Source organism: Trachemys scripta, chromosome 1 (assembly GCF_013100865.1).
Source record: "Trachemys scripta elegans isolate TJP31775 chromosome 1, CAS_Tse_1.0, whole genome shotgun sequence".
Classification (NCBI taxonomy): Eukaryota; Metazoa; Chordata; order Testudines; family Emydidae; genus Trachemys; species Trachemys scripta.
Window position 1 is genome coordinate 306,900,180 of NC_048298.1, and position 19,390 is coordinate 306,919,569.

General features: G+C 40.9%; 1 protein-coding gene across 1 annotated transcript in view; it reads left to right on the top strand.

Moving 5' to 3' along the window:
- Window positions 1-11,430: 11,430 nt before the first annotated feature.
- The window catches only part of CRYL1 (crystallin lambda 1), a 66,546-nt gene continuing 58,586 nt past the window's right edge, over window positions 11,431-19,390 (top strand). Inside the window, exons 1-2 of the mRNA XM_034758780.1 lie at window positions 11,431-11,614; window positions 14,329-14,436. Of these exons, the coding sequence (XP_034614671.1) occupies window positions 11,574-11,614; window positions 14,329-14,436 (149 nt within the window). The 5' untranslated portion in view covers window positions 11,431-11,573. The remainder of the gene's footprint in view (window positions 11,615-14,328; window positions 14,437-19,390) is intronic.

Sequence of the window (19,390 nt, forward strand, 5' to 3'; positions counted from 1 at the left end):
TTTTATTTAGCTCGCCTTAGCTCTCCATTGCAGTGACATCCGAATGAGAGCTGCTTTGACCGTAGAAAAGAGGGTGGTGATTGTGCTCTAGAAGTTTGCAATCCCAGGCTGCTATCAGTCCATGGTGGGGGTGGTTTTCATCCAGGTGTACGTGGCTAATAAGCGTGTCCTGCTGCATAGTATTGTGATTCTGGGCAATGTGCAGGAAATAAAAAAGGGACTTGAAGCAATGGACTTCCTGAACTGTGGTGGGGTGATAGGCTACATAGCCTGATTCTGCTGCCTGCTCCCCCCGACCTTAGTGCTTAGTACATAAACAGAAAGGGATACTTGTGCCTGGTTATGCAAGCACTTGTATATTACCAGAGGGTGTTTCACTGACATTAATGATGGCTGGTCAGGGAAGACTCATGACGCTCACATCTTTAGGAATACAGGACTTTTTGAAAAGATGTAAGCAGTGATACTTATCCTGTACCAGCACAATCACATTATCACTGCTGGAATGCTGTGACATTCTCCAGAGTACAATCTGGACTGCTGGACAGCTGTGTTCCCTCAATTCTCCAAGCCGGGGTGCCTTTTACACTGCTTTGCTTTGAGAGAACCTCTCCTGGCCTGCTCACAGGCAGCCTCTAGTATGTAAATTACTTCCAGCTGAGTTATAGGAGTGTTCCTAGCCAGCCATTCCAGAATTATATTGCAGAACAATACCAGCAAATTCTCAGTACCAGACTTGTCCCCAGAAATGTGCATCTTGTACTGCCCCGCACCCTCTGGGATAATACAAGCTCATAGAAAATGAAATGACAGACCAACAGCAAATGATATTCACAAGCCCTCTTATCTCACATGGAGATTCCAAACACACACAAACAAGATTATTAACTACAGAAAGATAAATTTTAAGTGATTACAAATAATGAGGCATAAAAGTCACAATTGGTTACAAAGAAATAAAAGGTAAAACACAAACTAATACCTAACTTAACAAGCTAAGTGAACCTGAAGCAAAAAGGTTTTTCTCACCACATGCTCACAGCAGTCTGTCTGGATTCCTTCAGTCGGGACCACTCCCCCAGTTAAATGATGCTTCATTTGTCTTTCAAACGTTGTTGATGCCGTGAGTCAAAATGAGGGGTGAGATGTGTTTTGTGTCCTCTGTTCTCCCTTCTTATAGCATTTCTCTTATTTGAGAATTATCTTCAGCTGGGGTTCAGGTGACAGCAAGTCTGTTAGCCAAGATGTAAATTTCTCACTCACACTCTTCTTTCTGCCGAAAATGGCCACTTAACCAGGTGATAGTCCATTTGATTTTGTTGACACTTGGCTGAGGCATCAGTTTGCCTTTTGTCTCTGAGGAACTGGTGTCTGTCTGCTTTTCTAAACTTGGAGCATGTCTCAACAATGTCATACAGTATAATCTTATAACTTTACATACAGTGTTGCCATACACATTTTACCACGACAACAATGATCAGCAAATTATGAGGTTTCAAATGATATGTCACAAGGCATACTTTGTACAGGATTTATCATAGTTTTGTAAAAAGGATGAACACCAGGGTACAGACTGTGACAAATGCCACTAGTGAGTCTGGGGAAGCTGCCCTACGCTTTGTATCCCTGGCTCATGAAACCATATACCAGATACTGGACAGCATCAAAGAACGATTTAATTACTTTCTGAGCAGGTGCAGGATAACTGTTGAATGTGCATGTGGCAGGTTGAAAAGACACAGGCAATTGTTCATGAATAGGGGGATCTTAGTGAGGCAAACATTCCTGTTTTGCTTCTATTGATTTCAATGGAAGTTAGGAGCCTAAAAACCCTTAAGTAGCTGGGCCAAAGGTGCTTCTTGATAGCAAGTTATCTTTAATGAAACAAACGAATCATCTCCAGATTGTTGACTGATAACGTGTTTTTAAATAGTTATGGTACAGTTTAACTTAGTTTAGATTATAGCTGGGAACAAGTTGTACCATGTTTACTTAATAGATGAACATAGGTCAGCTGTACTTGTCTGGGTGTCTTGAGGGTTGGGAGAAGCTATACTGTGAAGGTATTGGACTCTCAGGTTAATTAATGACACAAACTTATAGGAATTGTACCTTTTATTCTTTCCAGAGCAATAGTGGCTCAGGACCCCAGACAGGAATTAAGGCCTTCTTGTACTATACCTTATACAAATAAATAACAGAAGAAAATACCTGCCCTAGAAAAGTGGTTCTCAACCTTTTTGGGCTCAGGAACAATTTGTAAACTCGATAGCCTGTCACAACCCAATAAATAGCTTTAGAGCAAAACAAATAAATGAACCTTGTTTACTTAATATTCTTACCCACAGTATATGATATACACATTAATATAATAAGCACACTATGTGTACCATAGCAGGAACTCCTGCCCCACAGGTCTGGCTGGACTTGGCTTCCTGCTCTGGGTGTTGTGACATACAGGGTCATAGCGTCACTCAGGGGGGCCAGCCACTTTGTATAAGTGGCATTGCAAACTGGCACCTGGGATCACAATGCCAAGCACTCAAATTTGGCATGGCTGGCCCTCAATCATAATGATGGAGCGCCAAACCTGAGTGGTGCTATGATCCCTGCAAGAGGTAGCAACTCCCAGAGTGGGAAGCCAAGCCCCGTCAGCCAGCCCCAGGATTGGAGCCGCAGGAGCTTCTGCTGTGACATAGGTGCAGGCTCTGAACCCCTTCCACCCCAAGCCTCCCACACCTCCGTGGGGACAGGACCCAACTACTCTCCTCCCCTCAAGGGCCTCCATGTCCCTTTGACACATTCTGGTGATTCAATTTTGGGTCACGACCCATGACCCACAAGTTGAGAAACCCTGTCCTAGAGAGTTTGCAATCTAGGATTTATACATTTAAGTTGATACAATTTTGTAAAAATATGGCCCAATTGGGAGCTGGTTTCTAGGCCCTGCAAAGCCCAAGGCAACTCTTCCCCCTCCCCCTTATCCCACTACGTCATTTTTTAAAAATGTAGTTTTCTGTCCCCTTTCCTGGCAAAGATATCCTGATATAAACTGTTTGCTATGATTGAAAGTTTGTCATCAGATTATTGTCTTTCTAAAGATCATAGTATTCATGGTCCCTCCCTGTAGCTGGCCCCTCGTGTCCATGTAAACCAGAGCCAAAGGTACTTTGATTTTTGGCAGAATGCCCATTCAGTTCATGGCTTTTTATGAGGCACTGCCTTTCAGGATTCTGTTGCTAGTAGTACAGCTGCCACAGTTCCCTTCTAAGCTGTCTGCTGGTAACTGAGCTGACTCAGCTGTTGATAGCCACTGTAGCATCAACAAGAGGAAGCCAAAAATAGCGAGAGGAAGCATGATCTAGTGGACTAAGCACTGGGCTGAGAACAAGGGACTTCTGCATTCTACAGCCCCATATATACAACAGAAATAAACATGTTTAATATGGTTATAGCTAAGCCATGTTATAACATGCTTATTCTTTCCCACGTGGAAAGAACTGCTCCCTCCACTGTTATGGCTATGTTAAGGAACCATATTTTAGCCTAGGTAGCTATCAGGGTTAAAATATAGTTTTCTTATAGATTTCTGGTATTGTTTTTATTTTTTTCTGTACAGAGGCAGTTTTTTAAAAAGTTATAATGTGATTTGTCTAACCATGTTTAAACATGGTTATCTTTGTTGTATAGACAAGGCCTAATCCCAATGTTTATAACAACTCCTTCAAAGGGAATGAACAGAAGAGGGAAATTATCAAGTGATCCATCCCCTGTCGTCCAGGCCCAACATCTGGCAGTCCGAGGCTTAGAGACACCTAGAGCATGGGGTTGCGTGCTCTTGGCTAATTGCCATTGATAGACCTATCTTCCATGAATTTATCTAATTCTCTTTTGAACCCAGTTATACTTTTTGTCATTCACAACATCCCCTGGCAACAAGTTCCACAGATTGATTGAGTGTTGTGTGAAGAAGTACTTCCTTTTGTTTGTTTTAAACCTGCTGCCTCTTAATTTCATTTGATGACCCTAGTTCTTGTGTTATGAGGAGTAAATAACACTTCCTTATTTACTTTCTCCACACCAGTCATGATTTTATAGACCACTATCATATCCCCCCACAGTCATCTCTTTTCCAAGCTGAAAAGTCCAAATCTTATTAATCTCTCCTCATACAGAAGCTGTTCCATACCCCTAATCAGTTTGTTGTTCTTTTCTGAACCTTTTCCAATTCCAATATATTTTTTTTGAGATGGGGCGACCACACCTGCACGCAGTATTCAAGATGTGGGCATACCATGGATTTATATAGAGACAATCTGATATTTTCTGTCTTTTTATCTATCCCTTTCTTACTGATCCCCAACATTCTGTTAGCTTTTTTGACTGCCACTGCACATTGAGTGGATGTTTTCAGAGAACTATCACAATGACTCCAAGATCTCTTTCTTGAATGATAACAGCTAATTTAGACCCTCATTTTGTATGTATATTTGGGATTATGTTACTTTGCATTTATCAACAGTGAATTTCATCTGCTATTTTCTTGCCTAATCACCCAGTTTTATGAGATCCATTTGTAGCTCTTCACAGTCTGGTTTGGACTTAACTATCTTGAGTAGTTTTGTATCATCTGCAAATTTTGCCACCTCCCTGTTTACCCCTTTTTCCAGATCATTTATAAATATGTTGAATAGTACTGGTGCCAGTACAGAACCCCTGGGGGACACCACTATTTACCTCTCTCCCTTCTGAAAACTGACCATTTATTCCTACCCTTTGTTTCCTATCTTTTAACCAGTTACCAATCCGTGAGAGGACCTTCCCTCTTATCCCATGATAGTTTACTTTGCTTAAGAGCCTTTGGTGAGGGATCTTGTCAAAGGCTTCATGAAAATCTAAGTACACTATATCCACTGGATCCCCCTGGTCCACATGCTTGTTGACCCCCTCAAAGAATTCTAGTAGATTGGTGAGGCATGATTTCCCTTTACAAAAACTATGTTGACTCTTCCCCAACAAATTATCTTCATCTACGTGTCTGACAATTCTGTTCTTTCCTATAGCTTCAACCAGTTTGCCTGATACTGAAGTCAGGGTTACTGACCTGTAATTGCCAGGATCACCTCTGGAGCCCTTTTTAAAAATTGGCGTCACATTAGCTATCCTCCAGTCATTTGGTGCAGAAGCTGATTTAATGATAGGTTACAGACTACAGTTCATAGTTCTGCAATTTCACATTTGAGTTCCTTCAGAACTCTTGGGTGAATACCATCTGGACCTGGTGACTTCTTACTGTTTAATTTATCAATTTGTTCCAAAACTTCCTCTGACACCTCAATCTGGGACGGTTCCTCAGATTTGTCACCTAAAAAGAAAGGCTCAGGTTTGGGAATCTCCCTCACATCCTCAGCCATGAAGACCGATGCAAAGAATTCATTTAGTTTCTCTGCAATGGCCTTATCGTCCTTGAGTGCTCTTTAGCATCTCAATCATCCAGTGGCCCCACTGGTTGTTTAGCAGGCTTCCTGCTTCTGATGTACTTAAAAGTTTTTTTGCTATTACCTTTTGAATCTTTGGCTAACTGTTCTTCAAATTCTTTTTTGGCCTTCCTAATTCTATTTTTATACTTCACTTGCCAGAGTTTATGCTCCTTTCTATTTTCCTCACTAGGATTTAACTTCCACTTTTTAAAGAATGCCTTTTTGACTCTCACTGCTTCTTTTACTTTGTTGTTTAGCTATGGTGGCACTTTTCTGGTTTTAATTTGGGGGTATACATTTAAGTTGAGCCTCTATTATGGTGTCTTTAAAAAGTCTCCATGCAGCTTGCAGGATTTCATTTTTGGTACTGTGCCTTTTAATTTCTTTTTTACTAACTTCCTCATTTTCGTGTAGTTCCCTTTTCTGAAATTAAATGCTACTGTGTTGGACTGCTGTGGTGTTTTCCCTGCCACAGGAATGTTACATTTAATTATATTATCATAGAATCATAAAATATCAGGGTTGGAAGGGACCTCAGGAGGTCATCTAGTCCAACCCCCTGCTCAAAGCAGGACCAATCCCCAACTAAATCATCCCAGCCAGGGCTTTGTCAAGCCTGACCTTAAAAACCTCTAAGGAAAGATTTCAGAGTAGCAGCCGTGTTAGTCTGTATCTGCAAAAAGAACAGGAGTACTTGTGGCACCTTAGAGACTAACAAATTTATTAGAGCATAAGCTTTCGTGGACTACAGCCCACATTTTCGGATGCATATAGAGTGGAACATATATTGAGGAGATATATATACACACATACAGAGAGCATGAACAGGTGGGAGTTGTCTTACCAACTCTGAGAGGCCAATTAAGTAAGAGAAAAAAACTTTTGAAGTGATAATCAAGATAGCCCAGTACAGTTTGATAAGAAGTGCGAGAATACTTACAAGGGGAGATAGATTCAATGTTTGTAATGGCTCAGCCATTCCCAGTCCTTATTCAATCCTGAGTTGATTGTATCTAGTTTGCATATCAATTCCAGCTCAGCAGTCTCTCCTTGGAGTCTGTTTTTGAAGTTTTTCTGTTGTAAGATAGCCACCCGCAGGTCTGTCATTGAATGGCCAGACAGGTTAAAGTGTTCTCCCACTGGTTTTTGAGTATTATGATTCTTGATTTCAGATTTGTGACCATTAATTCTTTTGCATAGAGACTGTCCGGTTTGGCCAATGTACATGGCAGAGGGGCATTGCTGGCACATGATGGCATATATCACATTGGTAGATGTGCAGGTGAACGAGCCCCTGATGGTATGGCTGATGTGATTAGGTCCTATGATGATGTCACTTGAATAGATATGTGGACAGAGTTGGCATCAGGCTTTGTTACAAGGATAGGTTCCTGGGTCAGTGTTTTTGTTCAGTGATGTGTGGTTGCTGGTGAGTATTTGCTTTAGGTTGGGGGGTTGTCTGTAAGCGAGGACAGGTCTGTCTCCCAAGATCTGTGAGAGTAAAGGATCATCTTTCAGGATAGGTTGTAGATCTACAGCCAAGCTCTAAGATATAACCACATTTGTTCCAATCCCTCAGATAGAGACAAGCACCTACAAGATCTCTATCAAGCATTCTTAAAACTACAATACCCACCTGCTGAAGTGAAAAAACAGATTGACAGAGCCAGACGAGTACCCAGAAGTCACCTCCTACAAGACAGGCCCAACAAAGAAAATAACAGAACACCACTAGCTGTCACCTTCAGCCCCCAACTAAAACCTCTCCAGCGCATCATCAGAGATCTACAGCAGCAGATATTTTTTAAAACTGATCTAGAAAAGTAAAATATACAACACAAAAGCAAAATTAATCACAGTAATATAGTAATGAGCCTAGATGATCTAGTATATATATAGTATTTTATTCCAAACAGCAATTCAGTGTAGTCTCACTTTATCTAAATATATAAACTGATCCAATATGGAATTTGAAAATAAATAAATGAGTCTAGTGACTATAGTGAAAAAAACCTTGATTATGAACAGTGCTTGCATTGTAGTTTGTGTGCAAAGCAGATGTTATCTAACAAGGAAATCCATCTTTAAGACAATTTTCTGTTAAATCACATTTATAGCATGTCCTTTGTAACATCTACCTTCCTACTACACTTGCTCTTTTGCCTCATGTAGACAGCTTTTTACAGGATCATAGTATTTTTACGTATAATATTGGTAATAAGTTAGAATCACATAATTTGCATTGAACATTACCGGATACATTTAACTCTACAAAAGGTGGATAAACGTTACTAAAACAAAAGCATTTTAACTAACTTTCCATTCTTCAGCATGATCAGCATGATTTGTCTGAGCTTTTAGTATTGTAACTAGCAACATACCTTAGTTTGCTTCAACTGAAACATGCTATTTCTGATTGCTTTAGTGACCAAGTAATGCATTTAATATTTAACAGATGTGAACTATGCCTCTGTTTTCATTCCACTCCAGTGGGGTTGGTAAATTTTTCCTAACTCAAGAAACACTTTGTATTTCAGAAATACATGATTCCTTGCTTTCCTGGGAGAAAACAAACATTTACTTTCCTGCATATTTCCATTTCAGCCTGTTTAAAGTAATACTTTGCTCTGTCCTGCTTTGCTTCATCCAAGCTACTCTTATAGAGCCCTAGCTCCTCCCCCTACAGTAAGATCCTGCCTACTGTCTTCAGCCAATAGCAGGTTTTTTGCCCTTATATGGTATAGAAGTGGAGCAAAATAATGGAGTGGTCATCTTTGCTGCTGTCAATGAAACTGTGAAAGGCTGCTCCTACTGCTTCTAGAATAAGGAGAAAGAATCTCTGTATTGAGAGAAGAAAAGAATGCCCAGTTTGGTGAGTGCATGTTTGCTCCACTTGGACATCTCATATGTCAAGATAAACTTTGCTTTCTTTTTCTAATTAAGCCCAGAATCTTTCATCACATCTCTGCTAAATAGGCTTACGGTTTCTGATCTTTCCACAGGGATCACAGGAAAGAGAAGAGTCACCAACCATCTACTCAAATTAACGGACCTGCAAATATTTATGCTGTGATAGGCAAGGGAACGCTTCTTTCCTTATTCCACTCTCTCTCCTGTCATTTTGACCTTGAAAATCTCACCTCCTATGTCCTCCCCTTTTCCTTTTCTAATCTTTTCATTGTTCTTCTTTTCCTGTTCTTGCCCATCTATCTATTCACTGGTGACATGGAAGCATTAGACTGTCTGATCATCAGTGACAGCAGGGAATATGCCTGTTGTCTTGTTCTTACACAGAAGAATCTATTGTCTTTTGTGGAAGTTTTGCCTGGGTAATGGCTAATGGGGTCAGGCTCCAGTATAGGGTTGCAAGGCATCTGGTTTTCGACTGGAATGCCCAGTTGAAAGGGGACCCTGGCAGCTCTGGTCAGCACTGCTGACCATGCCATTAAAAGTCCAGTTGGCTGCCTGCAACAGGGCAGGCAAGGTGCCTGACTGTCTCCGCGCGGCTCCCAGAAAGCTGCCGGCACCTCTCTCTGGTTCATAGGCTTAGGGGTGGCCACGAGGGTCCTGTGCGCTGCTCCCCACACCTAGCACCATCTCCGCAGCTCCTATTGGCTGGGAACCGTGGCCAATGGGAGCTGCAGGGGTGGCACCTGCAGGCAGGGGCAGCATGCAGAGCTGCCTGGCCACGCCTCTGCCTAGGAGACAGAGGGAAATGCCGACGGCTTCCTGGGAGCCGCCTGAGGTAAACGCTGCCCGGAACCTGCACCCCAAACCTCCTCCCACACCCCAACCCCCTGCCCCAGCCCTGAGCCCCCTCCTGCACTCTGAACCCCTCGGCCCCAGCCCAGAGCCTCCACCTGCACCCCAAACCCCTCATCACCAGCCCCACCCCAGGGCCCACACCCCAAGATGGAGCATTTAGAACATTTAGAAAATGACATTTTAAATTAATTTATTGGAGAATTAAAAAGTATATGTGAAAAATACTTTAAAAATGCTAGGCCATTTGTGAATTATCCCAACAGAGGTTCACCAGACTCTACCAAGAAAACAACAAACATTCACATTTGGTCTGAGTATAATAATTTTTAACCCAAATTTTTCTGAAATTTATAAGCTCCTGAAAATAGGTGCTTAGAATGTAAGTGTCTTTTCAACCACTACTGTAATGCTAATACCACAATGCTATAGCTTTTAAGAGCAGGTGTGGCAAAAGAAGGTTAAGGGTGATGTGATCCCAGTCTATAAGTACATACATAGGGAACAAATATTTGATAATAGGCTCTTCAATTTAGCAGGCAAAGGTATATCATGATCCAATGGCAAGAAGTTGAAGCTAGACAAATTCAGACTAGAAATGATGTGCAAATTGTTAATTGTGGTGGATTCTCCATCATCGTCACTGTTAAAATCAAGATTGGATTTTTTTTCTAAAAAAGAGGCTCCAGTTCAAACAAAAATGAATTGAGGTAAGTCCTAAGGTCTGTGTTATTCAGAAGACCATGGTCTGTGATCACAGTGGTCCCTCCTGTCCTTATAACCTATGAATTTAAAATATTAACCTTTTAATGGTTCATTTTCAGGGAAATCCAGCGTAAGATTACAAGAGTGAATGCTTAGACAAGTAGCAAATCCATAGGATTAGTGCACAGTAATAGGAGATGCAGCACTACAGTAGGAACAGAGGATATTGTAAACCAACTGAAGGCATTAAATGAATATTATCAAGTCAAATGTGGCACAACATTTTGTTTTTTAAAGAAATAAGTTTTTACAAAATCAGATCAACAGAAATATTTCCATTATTTTTTCTTAGTTCTAATGGAAACTTACTATTTCAAAACAATAAACCTCTCCTGCCATATAAATGCACAGAATGGATTTTGAAGGTCTCAACTTCAGTATGGAACTGCTATCAAGGCATATCACTGATTAGGCTTAAGACAAATAGTTCATATAGAAATGAGGACAACCGTAGTCTGACAAACTACAGTATTTCTTTCTGTCCAGACACTGTGTTCAGAAAAGACCTGCCAATCTCATTATTGGGAGCTTTTAATTTAAACAAAGAGGATCAGCTCAGCATTTCCTCTTTCTGAGATAAATACACTGAGTACCCTGCAGTTTAATGTGTGTAGCTCTTTCAAAGGACCTTAAACACTCGAGTTCTGTCTGTATTGCATGGACATTATAGATGGCATGGCAAAAGGGTAGGAGTTTGTCATTTTTGTAGGTAAAACAGTGGTGGGGTAGAGAGGGAAGAGAGATGTTAGATCGCCTGAAGGACAGGCACATCAATCATGGCAGAACAACTGGGGAAGCATGTGCTCCTTTGTTCTTGATTATGGGCAATAGCTGGAATTCCATGTCCACCCTCAGCAGCGGCCTCAGCAGTGACTGCACTGCCTGGTGGGGAGGGAAAAGGGACGTTTCCAGTGCATCCTCCTGCTGCCCACGGAAGGGTAGAGAGAAGAGACACCAGCAGGGGGAGCTGATGTGAAGGTCAGGGCAAGCAAGAAAGAGGGGACATTGCTGTGGGGGGAGCTTTGAGGAGGAGTTTGGGGCAAGGGAGGAGAGATGGGAGTGAGCTGTATTGGGGGGAGGGTTGCAAGGGGGAAGAAGTTGAGACTAGAGGACGTTGTATGGGGGTGTTTGGGGACTTGTGGTGGGGGCTGGGAGATGGGGCTCCCCAAAGATAACCTTGCTGGAGACTCTTTGCCTCCAAATTCCACCCTCCCCAGTCGTTCTCACAATGAACCAAGAAGAAAATCACTCTCCTAACGCCGGGTAATTACGGGTTGACGGGTGAGCTTGGTTGTCGTGCCCGCCCGCCCCTTTTTTTTTCAACCCGTCGGGTAAGCGAAACATCTCGGCACAGGGACTCTATAGGAGCAGCTGCTTAGGGGCCCTTCGGGGAGCCAATCGGAACGTTTGTACAGGGAGCCAATCAGAGAGGCTGTGACATCCTGTGAGGGATGGGGAGAGAGCGTCCCTAAGCAGGAGGTGCCCCAGGAGGTTACTGCTCTGGTGGTGCGACCCGCTCCTGCAGCTCTAGCGCCTCTCCTGCAGCGGCAGGGGTCCCTGCAGGACATGGAGCCTACCCAGGCGGGACAGGTTGTGGTGATTGGCAGGTAAGCTCCAGCGGTCTCTCTTGTTTGGAGGCAGGGTCTAGAGGCTAGATGCAGTGGCCAGAGGGAGCAGCAGATACCAGGGGCTCTGGTGACAAATGCCACAGGGAAGTGCGAAGGGTTTGGGCATTTCACCTCAACCCTGCCAGTGAAGCCACAGCCCTGGACTTTGGGCTGTTGGTATTGATTCCTGATGATGTCTATATGCTGCCAAGAGGTGCAGGCACAAAATGTTGCCTTAGTTTTTGCTGCTGTAACAGCAGCCAGATACCACAGCAAGGTGTTAACTGAGAATAATGTATCTAAATTGTGCAACAGTGGAAAATTACTCAGAATTAGTACAAAAGGCATCAACTGTGAAAACTTTTGCTCTAGTGCAATTGGTTTACTATATGTTCATGGGTCATTCTGTTTCTGATAAATTTGGATCCTTCTGAAAACTTTGTGCTGCAGTCCGGTGTAGAGTCTCATTTGTTACCCCTTTTTATAGCTCTGTGAGCATGTGGTCATTTTCTCCATATTCACTTATTGTGCAGCACAACCCTGCATGTATTTGTCTGTGTTATGTGTGGGTGAATAAAGTTGTGTTCAGATTTATGTAAAGGTCATAAAGCATGTAGAGAAACTTAGAGATAAGATACAGTATCACAATGGTACTTATTTGAAGCAAGATATGAAAAAGTAGCATTTTGGGACTGAGGTATTAATACAAGTCTCATTTCAATTTGTTTTTGAGATAAAACTGATTAGCTTTTTTATTTAAAAAATAGTTTTTTCCAGTTACTTCAGATTTATCAATGGCTCTGAGTAACCACTGTAAATGCACACCTGCTACTGACTGGCTAAAGTACTCTGCCGCCTGCCTTGAAAGACCATTTGAGGTGTGAGTTATATTTTCAGGCACGTGTCTTTATGCTGTCACATGACAGTGACCAGACTAATAGCTAGTGGTCATACTTAGTTACCCGTCATTTGCCATTGGTATGCTGAGGGTCAGAAGGCTTGTCCTGTCTGTACATAATGTGTAACGCCACCATATGACATAGCCTAACCAAGACAAAGTGTGGGGATGTTGTGAGAGGTGGGCAGCTATAACTACTTGAAACTAAGGCCTGGGTCCTTCTTGCACCAGTGTTGTGTTGACATCTTACAAGTGCTGTGCTCTCTGAGTGTGTTAGTCAAAGTATGGAATGGAGATTTTTAAAAGTATGCCAAAACTTGACTCCTTTCTTGGGATCAAGACACCACAATATATGGATTTCTCCTTAATATTGAAGGTGAAAAATAGTAAGCTTATAATAGTTTAAGAAGCACTTGACAAATACTTTAGTGATAACCACAATATAAGGATGCCACAGTGGCTAACAAGTTTTAATCCTAGATGGACCTTTGGTCTAACCCAGTACGGTCATTCTTATGTTCCATATCTGCATGGGTTCACTAAACAGCTTAGAAATTGATGAGAACTGGGTTTATTTATTTTTTTTATGGAATCCTGTTTCTTTTTTCAGAGAAAGAGGAGAGAACAGATTTGTGCCAGCTCAGCAACATTTAACATGAAGTTAAATTCTGTTTTTGTTCCAATTATTTCCATTGTTTCCTTGTCTCCTTGAAAAGCTTCCTGTTTTGTTTTTAACTGAAGACTTTTCCAGTGTTCTTTTCTCTTCTGCCTTTCCTTTGCCTCCTGGCCTATTGCTGATTGTTTCTTTCATTACCAATGTTCTTCTTCACTGTTGATCACATGGCCTTGTAGAATGAAACTTTCCAAGTTTGTGGCATTCATGCAGTTCAAAGGAAAATACAAGAGCAGTTCCTCTCTTAGCAACAAGAGGAAGAATGGTGTAATAGTTAAAAACACATAAATGGAAGTAAGGAGATCTGGTTTCTATTCTTGACTAATGTCACACAGCAAATTTGTAACAAAGCCAAGTCATTTAACCACTCTGTACATTAGTGTCCCTATTTGTTAAAGGAGGATAATGGGTCTTGTGAAGCTTAATTTATTAATGTTTATGAATTGCTTTGAGATCCTGGGAGAGTAGTGCTATAGAAATATGAACTATGATTGTGCTCTTCTCCACTCGTTTGTACCACGCATGTTGCAAGCTGTGACATGACCTCTCTAAAGGCTGTTGACTGAGCTCTCCTGCACAGGCTACTGCTTGGTGGCACACCTCAGCGTGGGAGTTCTTAGGCTTCTCTAACTCAAGCTTTGGGGTGTGTCCAGAATTAAAGGACACAAAGATGCCTTAAAGCCATGTTTGCCCCTCTACTTATCCCCTGCTGTACCTCCTGAACTGCACTGTCCAGGAGGTATAGCTCAGAACAGAGTACTATGTTTTCAGTGACTTGTCACATCACTGAGAGCTTTATTTAACAGTTTAAATAAAAAACAAAACCAGAAATTATTTGTGCCCCCCTCTTTGTCCTTCCCTCTTCCAACCTTTCACTATTCCTTCCTCTTCTCTAGTTTCCCTCCTACCTGCCCCTGCAAAATCCTTTGGTGGCTGTGCAGCAGCAGTTGATTACTCATATAAATTATTATACTGGTGTTCTAACAAATAGAGGCCATATTGTGGTGTACTGCATTCAATGCACGTTTTTCCCAGGTAGGAAAAGTCAATACTCATTTAAATCAACAATCCTTTTGATGGTGCAGAAGTGAACTATGTAGTTACACACATAAACATTTCATTTTCTATTTATTTCCTCTTTAGCGGACTGATTGGTCGCAGCTGGGCTATGGTGTTTGCTGGTGGAGGCTTCAGAGTGAAACTTTACGATATTGTGCAACAACAGATAACAAGCGCTCTGGAATACATTAGGTAGGTCACCTGATTTATTCGACTGAGATAAACTGGCACTACAACATAAATCTCTATTCAGGTCTAGCATTTACAATCATAAAAATATTCTGACCGCAATCCCCTTTCTTAAAAAAGGAACCTAAAGTTCTCCATATCCATCTTTAGGCTCCTACGGGTTTTAATTTTCAAAAGTGCCTAATGACTTAGGAACACAAGTACCATTGAATTCAGTGGGATTGTGCTCTTAAGTCATTTAGGGGCTTTAAAAATTACTACCCGTAGGTGCCTAAAGATGGATATGAAGCTTAACCTCCTATTTTTGAAAACTTCAGCCTACAGGATCTTAGGGTTTAGTCACCCACAAATTCTAAACTTGGTGACTTCATAATTCAGGAATGGAGTACAAGAGAGAATTTGGTACCACTCTACAATTGTAAGCTGAAAATATATGCACGTAGAGGCTTTTGAATGAAAAGGAAGCAGAGTCTAAATCGTTTCCAAGATATCAATGGTTGTGTACCTCAATGATCACTGCTGGGTTCAGTGTTCTGTATCTATTAACAACCTGGCAGAAAGGTTTCAGAGTAGCAGCCAAGTTAGTCTGTATCCGCAAAAAGAACAGGAGTACTTGTGGCACCTTAGACTAACAAATTTATTTGAGCATAAGCTTTTGTGGGGTACGAAAGCTTACGCTCAAATAAATTTGTTAGCCTCTAAGGTGCCACAAGTACTCCTGTTCTTTCTTCTGGCAGAAAGGGTGACTAGTGAGGTAGCAAGTTTTACTGATGGATCAGTTATTGTTAATTAAAATGGGGAAGTGTTATAAAGAACTCAAGTATCAGGGGGTAGCCGTGTTAGTCTTAAAGGTGCCACAGGACACACTGTTGCTTTTTACAGATTCAGACTAACAGAAGTATTGGGAGCATAAGCTTTTGTGGGTAAGAACCTCACTTCTTCAGATGCAAGCTTATGCTCCCAATACTTCTGTTAGTCTTAAAGGTGCCACAGAACACTCTGTTGCTTTATAAAGAACTGTAAGCCATCTTACGGCTAGTGACAATCTAGCCCTTATGTGATCGTGCGGGGGTGGGGGGAGGTACAGCTTTTCTCCCTCCTTCTTCTCCAATTTGTCTGCCAAGTTAGAGCTATGTGGGATCTTTCCTCCAAGTGCTGGGGGGAAGCACAGAGGCTGAGAGGCAGGTACTACATCCCAAGGAACCAAGTTGGAGAGGTGACATGTAGCTAAGCTGGTTCTGGTGGGTGGAATGTGGGGAGGCAGAGCCAGCTGACTCTGTGGGGAGAGGAATATGAACCAAAAAGAGTTGTCACAGATTACACACCAGTGAACTAGGGTGGGCAGAAAGGCACAATGTCTTCTGTGGTTCTTTGTGGTGCAGTCCAGCTACCCACTGTTTTACTAAACTAGGAAATTGGGCAAAATGATGGGAGATGAGTCCTCCTCTTACTGTAGGCATGACTTTTGTTGTTGCTTTGTGATGTTTGTTGTGACATCAAATAACTTCATATGTTCTGGTGACACCATAACCCAATATAAATACCTTTATACCACAATATCACAGGTTGTGCCATTCTGACTTAGAGAAATCTGTGGTGGCTGTGAGGGAGTTAAATAAAATAAAGGCTGGACTACACTGAAAACTCCCATCAGTATAGCTACATCTCTCAGGGTGTGAAAAATTCACACCCTGAGAGATGTAGCTGTAGACAGTGCTAGATCGACAGAAGAATTCTTGTCAACTTAACTACTGCGTCTTGGGGAGGTGGATTAACTGCAGTGATGGGAGAACCCCTTCCGTTGCTGTAGTGTGTGTCTACACTGAAGTGTTACAGTGGCATAGCTGCAGTGTTTTGAGTGTAGACATATTTTAAGAAAAGGTTATGCGTGAAATGCTGGCAAAACTCCCATGGACTTTAATGGGGTCAGGATTTCACCCAAGCACTTTCAGCACAGGAAAAAAAAAACGCATAAAAGGAAATAGATTAGTTGGATGTTTCCACATAGTCTCTTCCTTCAGGCATAACTCTCAAGGCACTCTGTAGTAAAAAGCAATACATGTCAAGAGACTTAATTCTTCTTTAACACAATATAATTAATTGGTGAAACTCAGTGACACAGCATATTTTAATAGAAGTAGATTGCTGAATGATTTCTGAAACTCATTCAATATTTATACGAGTCAGAACAGATTGTGCAGTTACATTAGCTGATGTTTTGATGATAAAAATTATATTGGTAGTTCAAATTCACATTAGCATGAAAACTCTTAACACAGTGACTTTACAGCAGGCTGCTGTAATTCACTCTGAACTACTGCCATGATGCTGGTTTCTGCTACAGAAGCTGAAATATTTAATTGCAGTGAATGCTGAGTAAAATGATGATTTTACATGGTGTTTTTGAACGCATGTACTGTGTCTCCTACAAAACAAGTTGACAGGTACTCCTTTGTGAATTTGGTGTTATTGGTTTTCCTTATTTTTAACTCCTCTAAAAGAAGATTGGGGAAGACGTCAGCATATCTATCATGTTACACACCTTTAGAACTGAAAAAAGGGAATTTTGTTCCACTTTTGTATCAAATATCTACTGTTTTATGGTTCACATACCCTGAATTTATTGTATACAACTGTTTGAAACCATAAGACATTTGAGTATACCAAAAAAAAAAAAATGTGAAGATCACCCTTTTTACCAAGAGAGAATGTGTTTAAAAATAATAAATGACTGCAGATGCCAAATGACTTGTGCAAAGAAACAGAATAAAACTTGGGTATTCATCACTTTTTAGGATGTAAACCTGGTTTATAAAAGGAAAACGCAGAGTAATGGTTTGCAAACCATATCTGAAGCAAGTGTTTCAGGTTTTATGCAAGTCTTACACAATGGATATTAATTACCATGTATACAGCTGCAAAACAGACTAAATTATTTCCATCATACATAGCCCTGTGACTGGAGAGGAGAACCAGGTGGAACAAGAATATCAATACAGCTGTCTCCATAATAATGTCAGTATTGAAAATTTAAAGCATGCCCTGTGGCAGGTGTGTTGACTAATAGAGTAGTTATATGCTAGGAAATAACAAATGAAATAATGAAATTTGGGCCCACTGTGGCAAGATTGAAAATATGGAGGTGTATCAGCCAGGAGCACACATCCAGCACATCAGCATAAGGCAAGGAAACAGAAATGTATAAGGTATAACTAAGTGAGACAGATTTCCTGCCTAGCTAATCGTTATCAGGCACACAGCAGTTAGAGCTCTGACACAGAGGAAATGGGAGGAAAAGGGGAAGGTCATGCTGTAAAAGTGACACATCCAGCTAGAACTAACACTAGAAGCATTCTTAACAAGAATTCACTGTATTGGAACAGACTAGAGGTGCTCATTTGAATGGACAAGTTAGTGAAGAATTCTGCACCATACGAATTGCTAAATTCTCATGGTCTCTGTTCAGTAATGGTGCAACCTGCTGTGTAAAGTGTATACTGTAACATTTTTGCCATTCATTAAACTCCTTTCCTGCAAGTAACAGTCCCTTTGGTTTATGAGTACAATATTCTTTGAGGACAGCGTGTTAAAGTTGAAAGTTAGTGGGTTAGAAGACCAAGTAGTATCCTATTTTTGAGACTAAACATAGAACTCATGTATATTGCATTTGCTTTTGAAAAGGCAAGAAGGAAGCTATATACAGTAATGGGAAGTCAGATTCCAAAAAGACTTTGCATGAATATGGCTTCATATTCTGTTCTATAAAATGTTTACACATTAGAAGTGTTTCATCCCACTGTGGACTGCTTAACTATGCAACTGAGATAAGAAATGTCTGAAAAGGATGACAAGTATTTTCCCTTAGGTCACTGATTCATGTTTTATGGAGCAATTTTTGTTCCACATCAACATTTAACTTATAAGGGAAAATAATGTAAAGGAAAACGTGAATTACCGGGCAAAAGAGGGGAAAAAAGGAACTTGTGTTAGTTTTGTGGTCAGTTTTTCTTCTTGCAGAAACTAATGTATTGTATTCTGATTGTAGCTGTGTGTGGCCGGCTTTTACCCATATATTATTGTATGTATTTTTAAGCATGCCACTTACAAAATTGCACCTCAGCTAACACTTAGAGATACAGAGGCAAGACTGGGTAACATTATTCTATATAAATAAAACACTATTCTCTCTATATCCAATTAATTAACTTTTTAAAAAGAATTCCAAAGCCTAAATTCAATAGAACAGACTCTTATGGAATCCTGAGTGGTAAAACATTGGACAGTAATCTTTCATCTCCTAATTATATCAATGGAAGTTATTGGCAAAATAAGTGGCAACAAATAGCATATATATCTTATAAAAGTTCTTTTTTGTCCCCCCATTTCTCCCTCATATTCACCAAATAAATAGAGATATTTCTGAGATACCCTGAGAAGTTTGTCACTTTTTGAAGGGGTCCTGAGTAAGCTTATCTGAAAGTTGTTTCTTTGCTCATGCATTTAGTGAACTCGCCAAAAGAAAAACCAAGTGTTTGAGTTAAGAATTTAGAACAATGCAGTAAAAAATGACCTAAGTATTAGAATCTGGAAATACCTAGCCATAGCACCAGCAACGTGTTTAATTTTGGCCCTTCCTGGGGCTTGTGGTGGCTGCCCAGTCAGTAAGGGAGAGCTCCACTAGTCACTGTATGAAAGAAATGAAAACCAGAAGCTTTAAACCTAAAGTTAGGTTCCTGAAGCAATATTTATGTACCTAAATAAATAGCCTGATTTTCAGTAGTGCTGAGCACCCATAAATCTTACTGAAGTTAGTGGGTGATGCAGGAGCTCAACAGCTTTGAAAATCAATCTGCTTTTAACCAGGAGCCTAGCTTTAGGCACCTACCTTTAAAAATGCAGGCCTTAGTTTCTTTTGTTACATATATGAATTCATAAGTATTTTTCTATGTATTTTCTT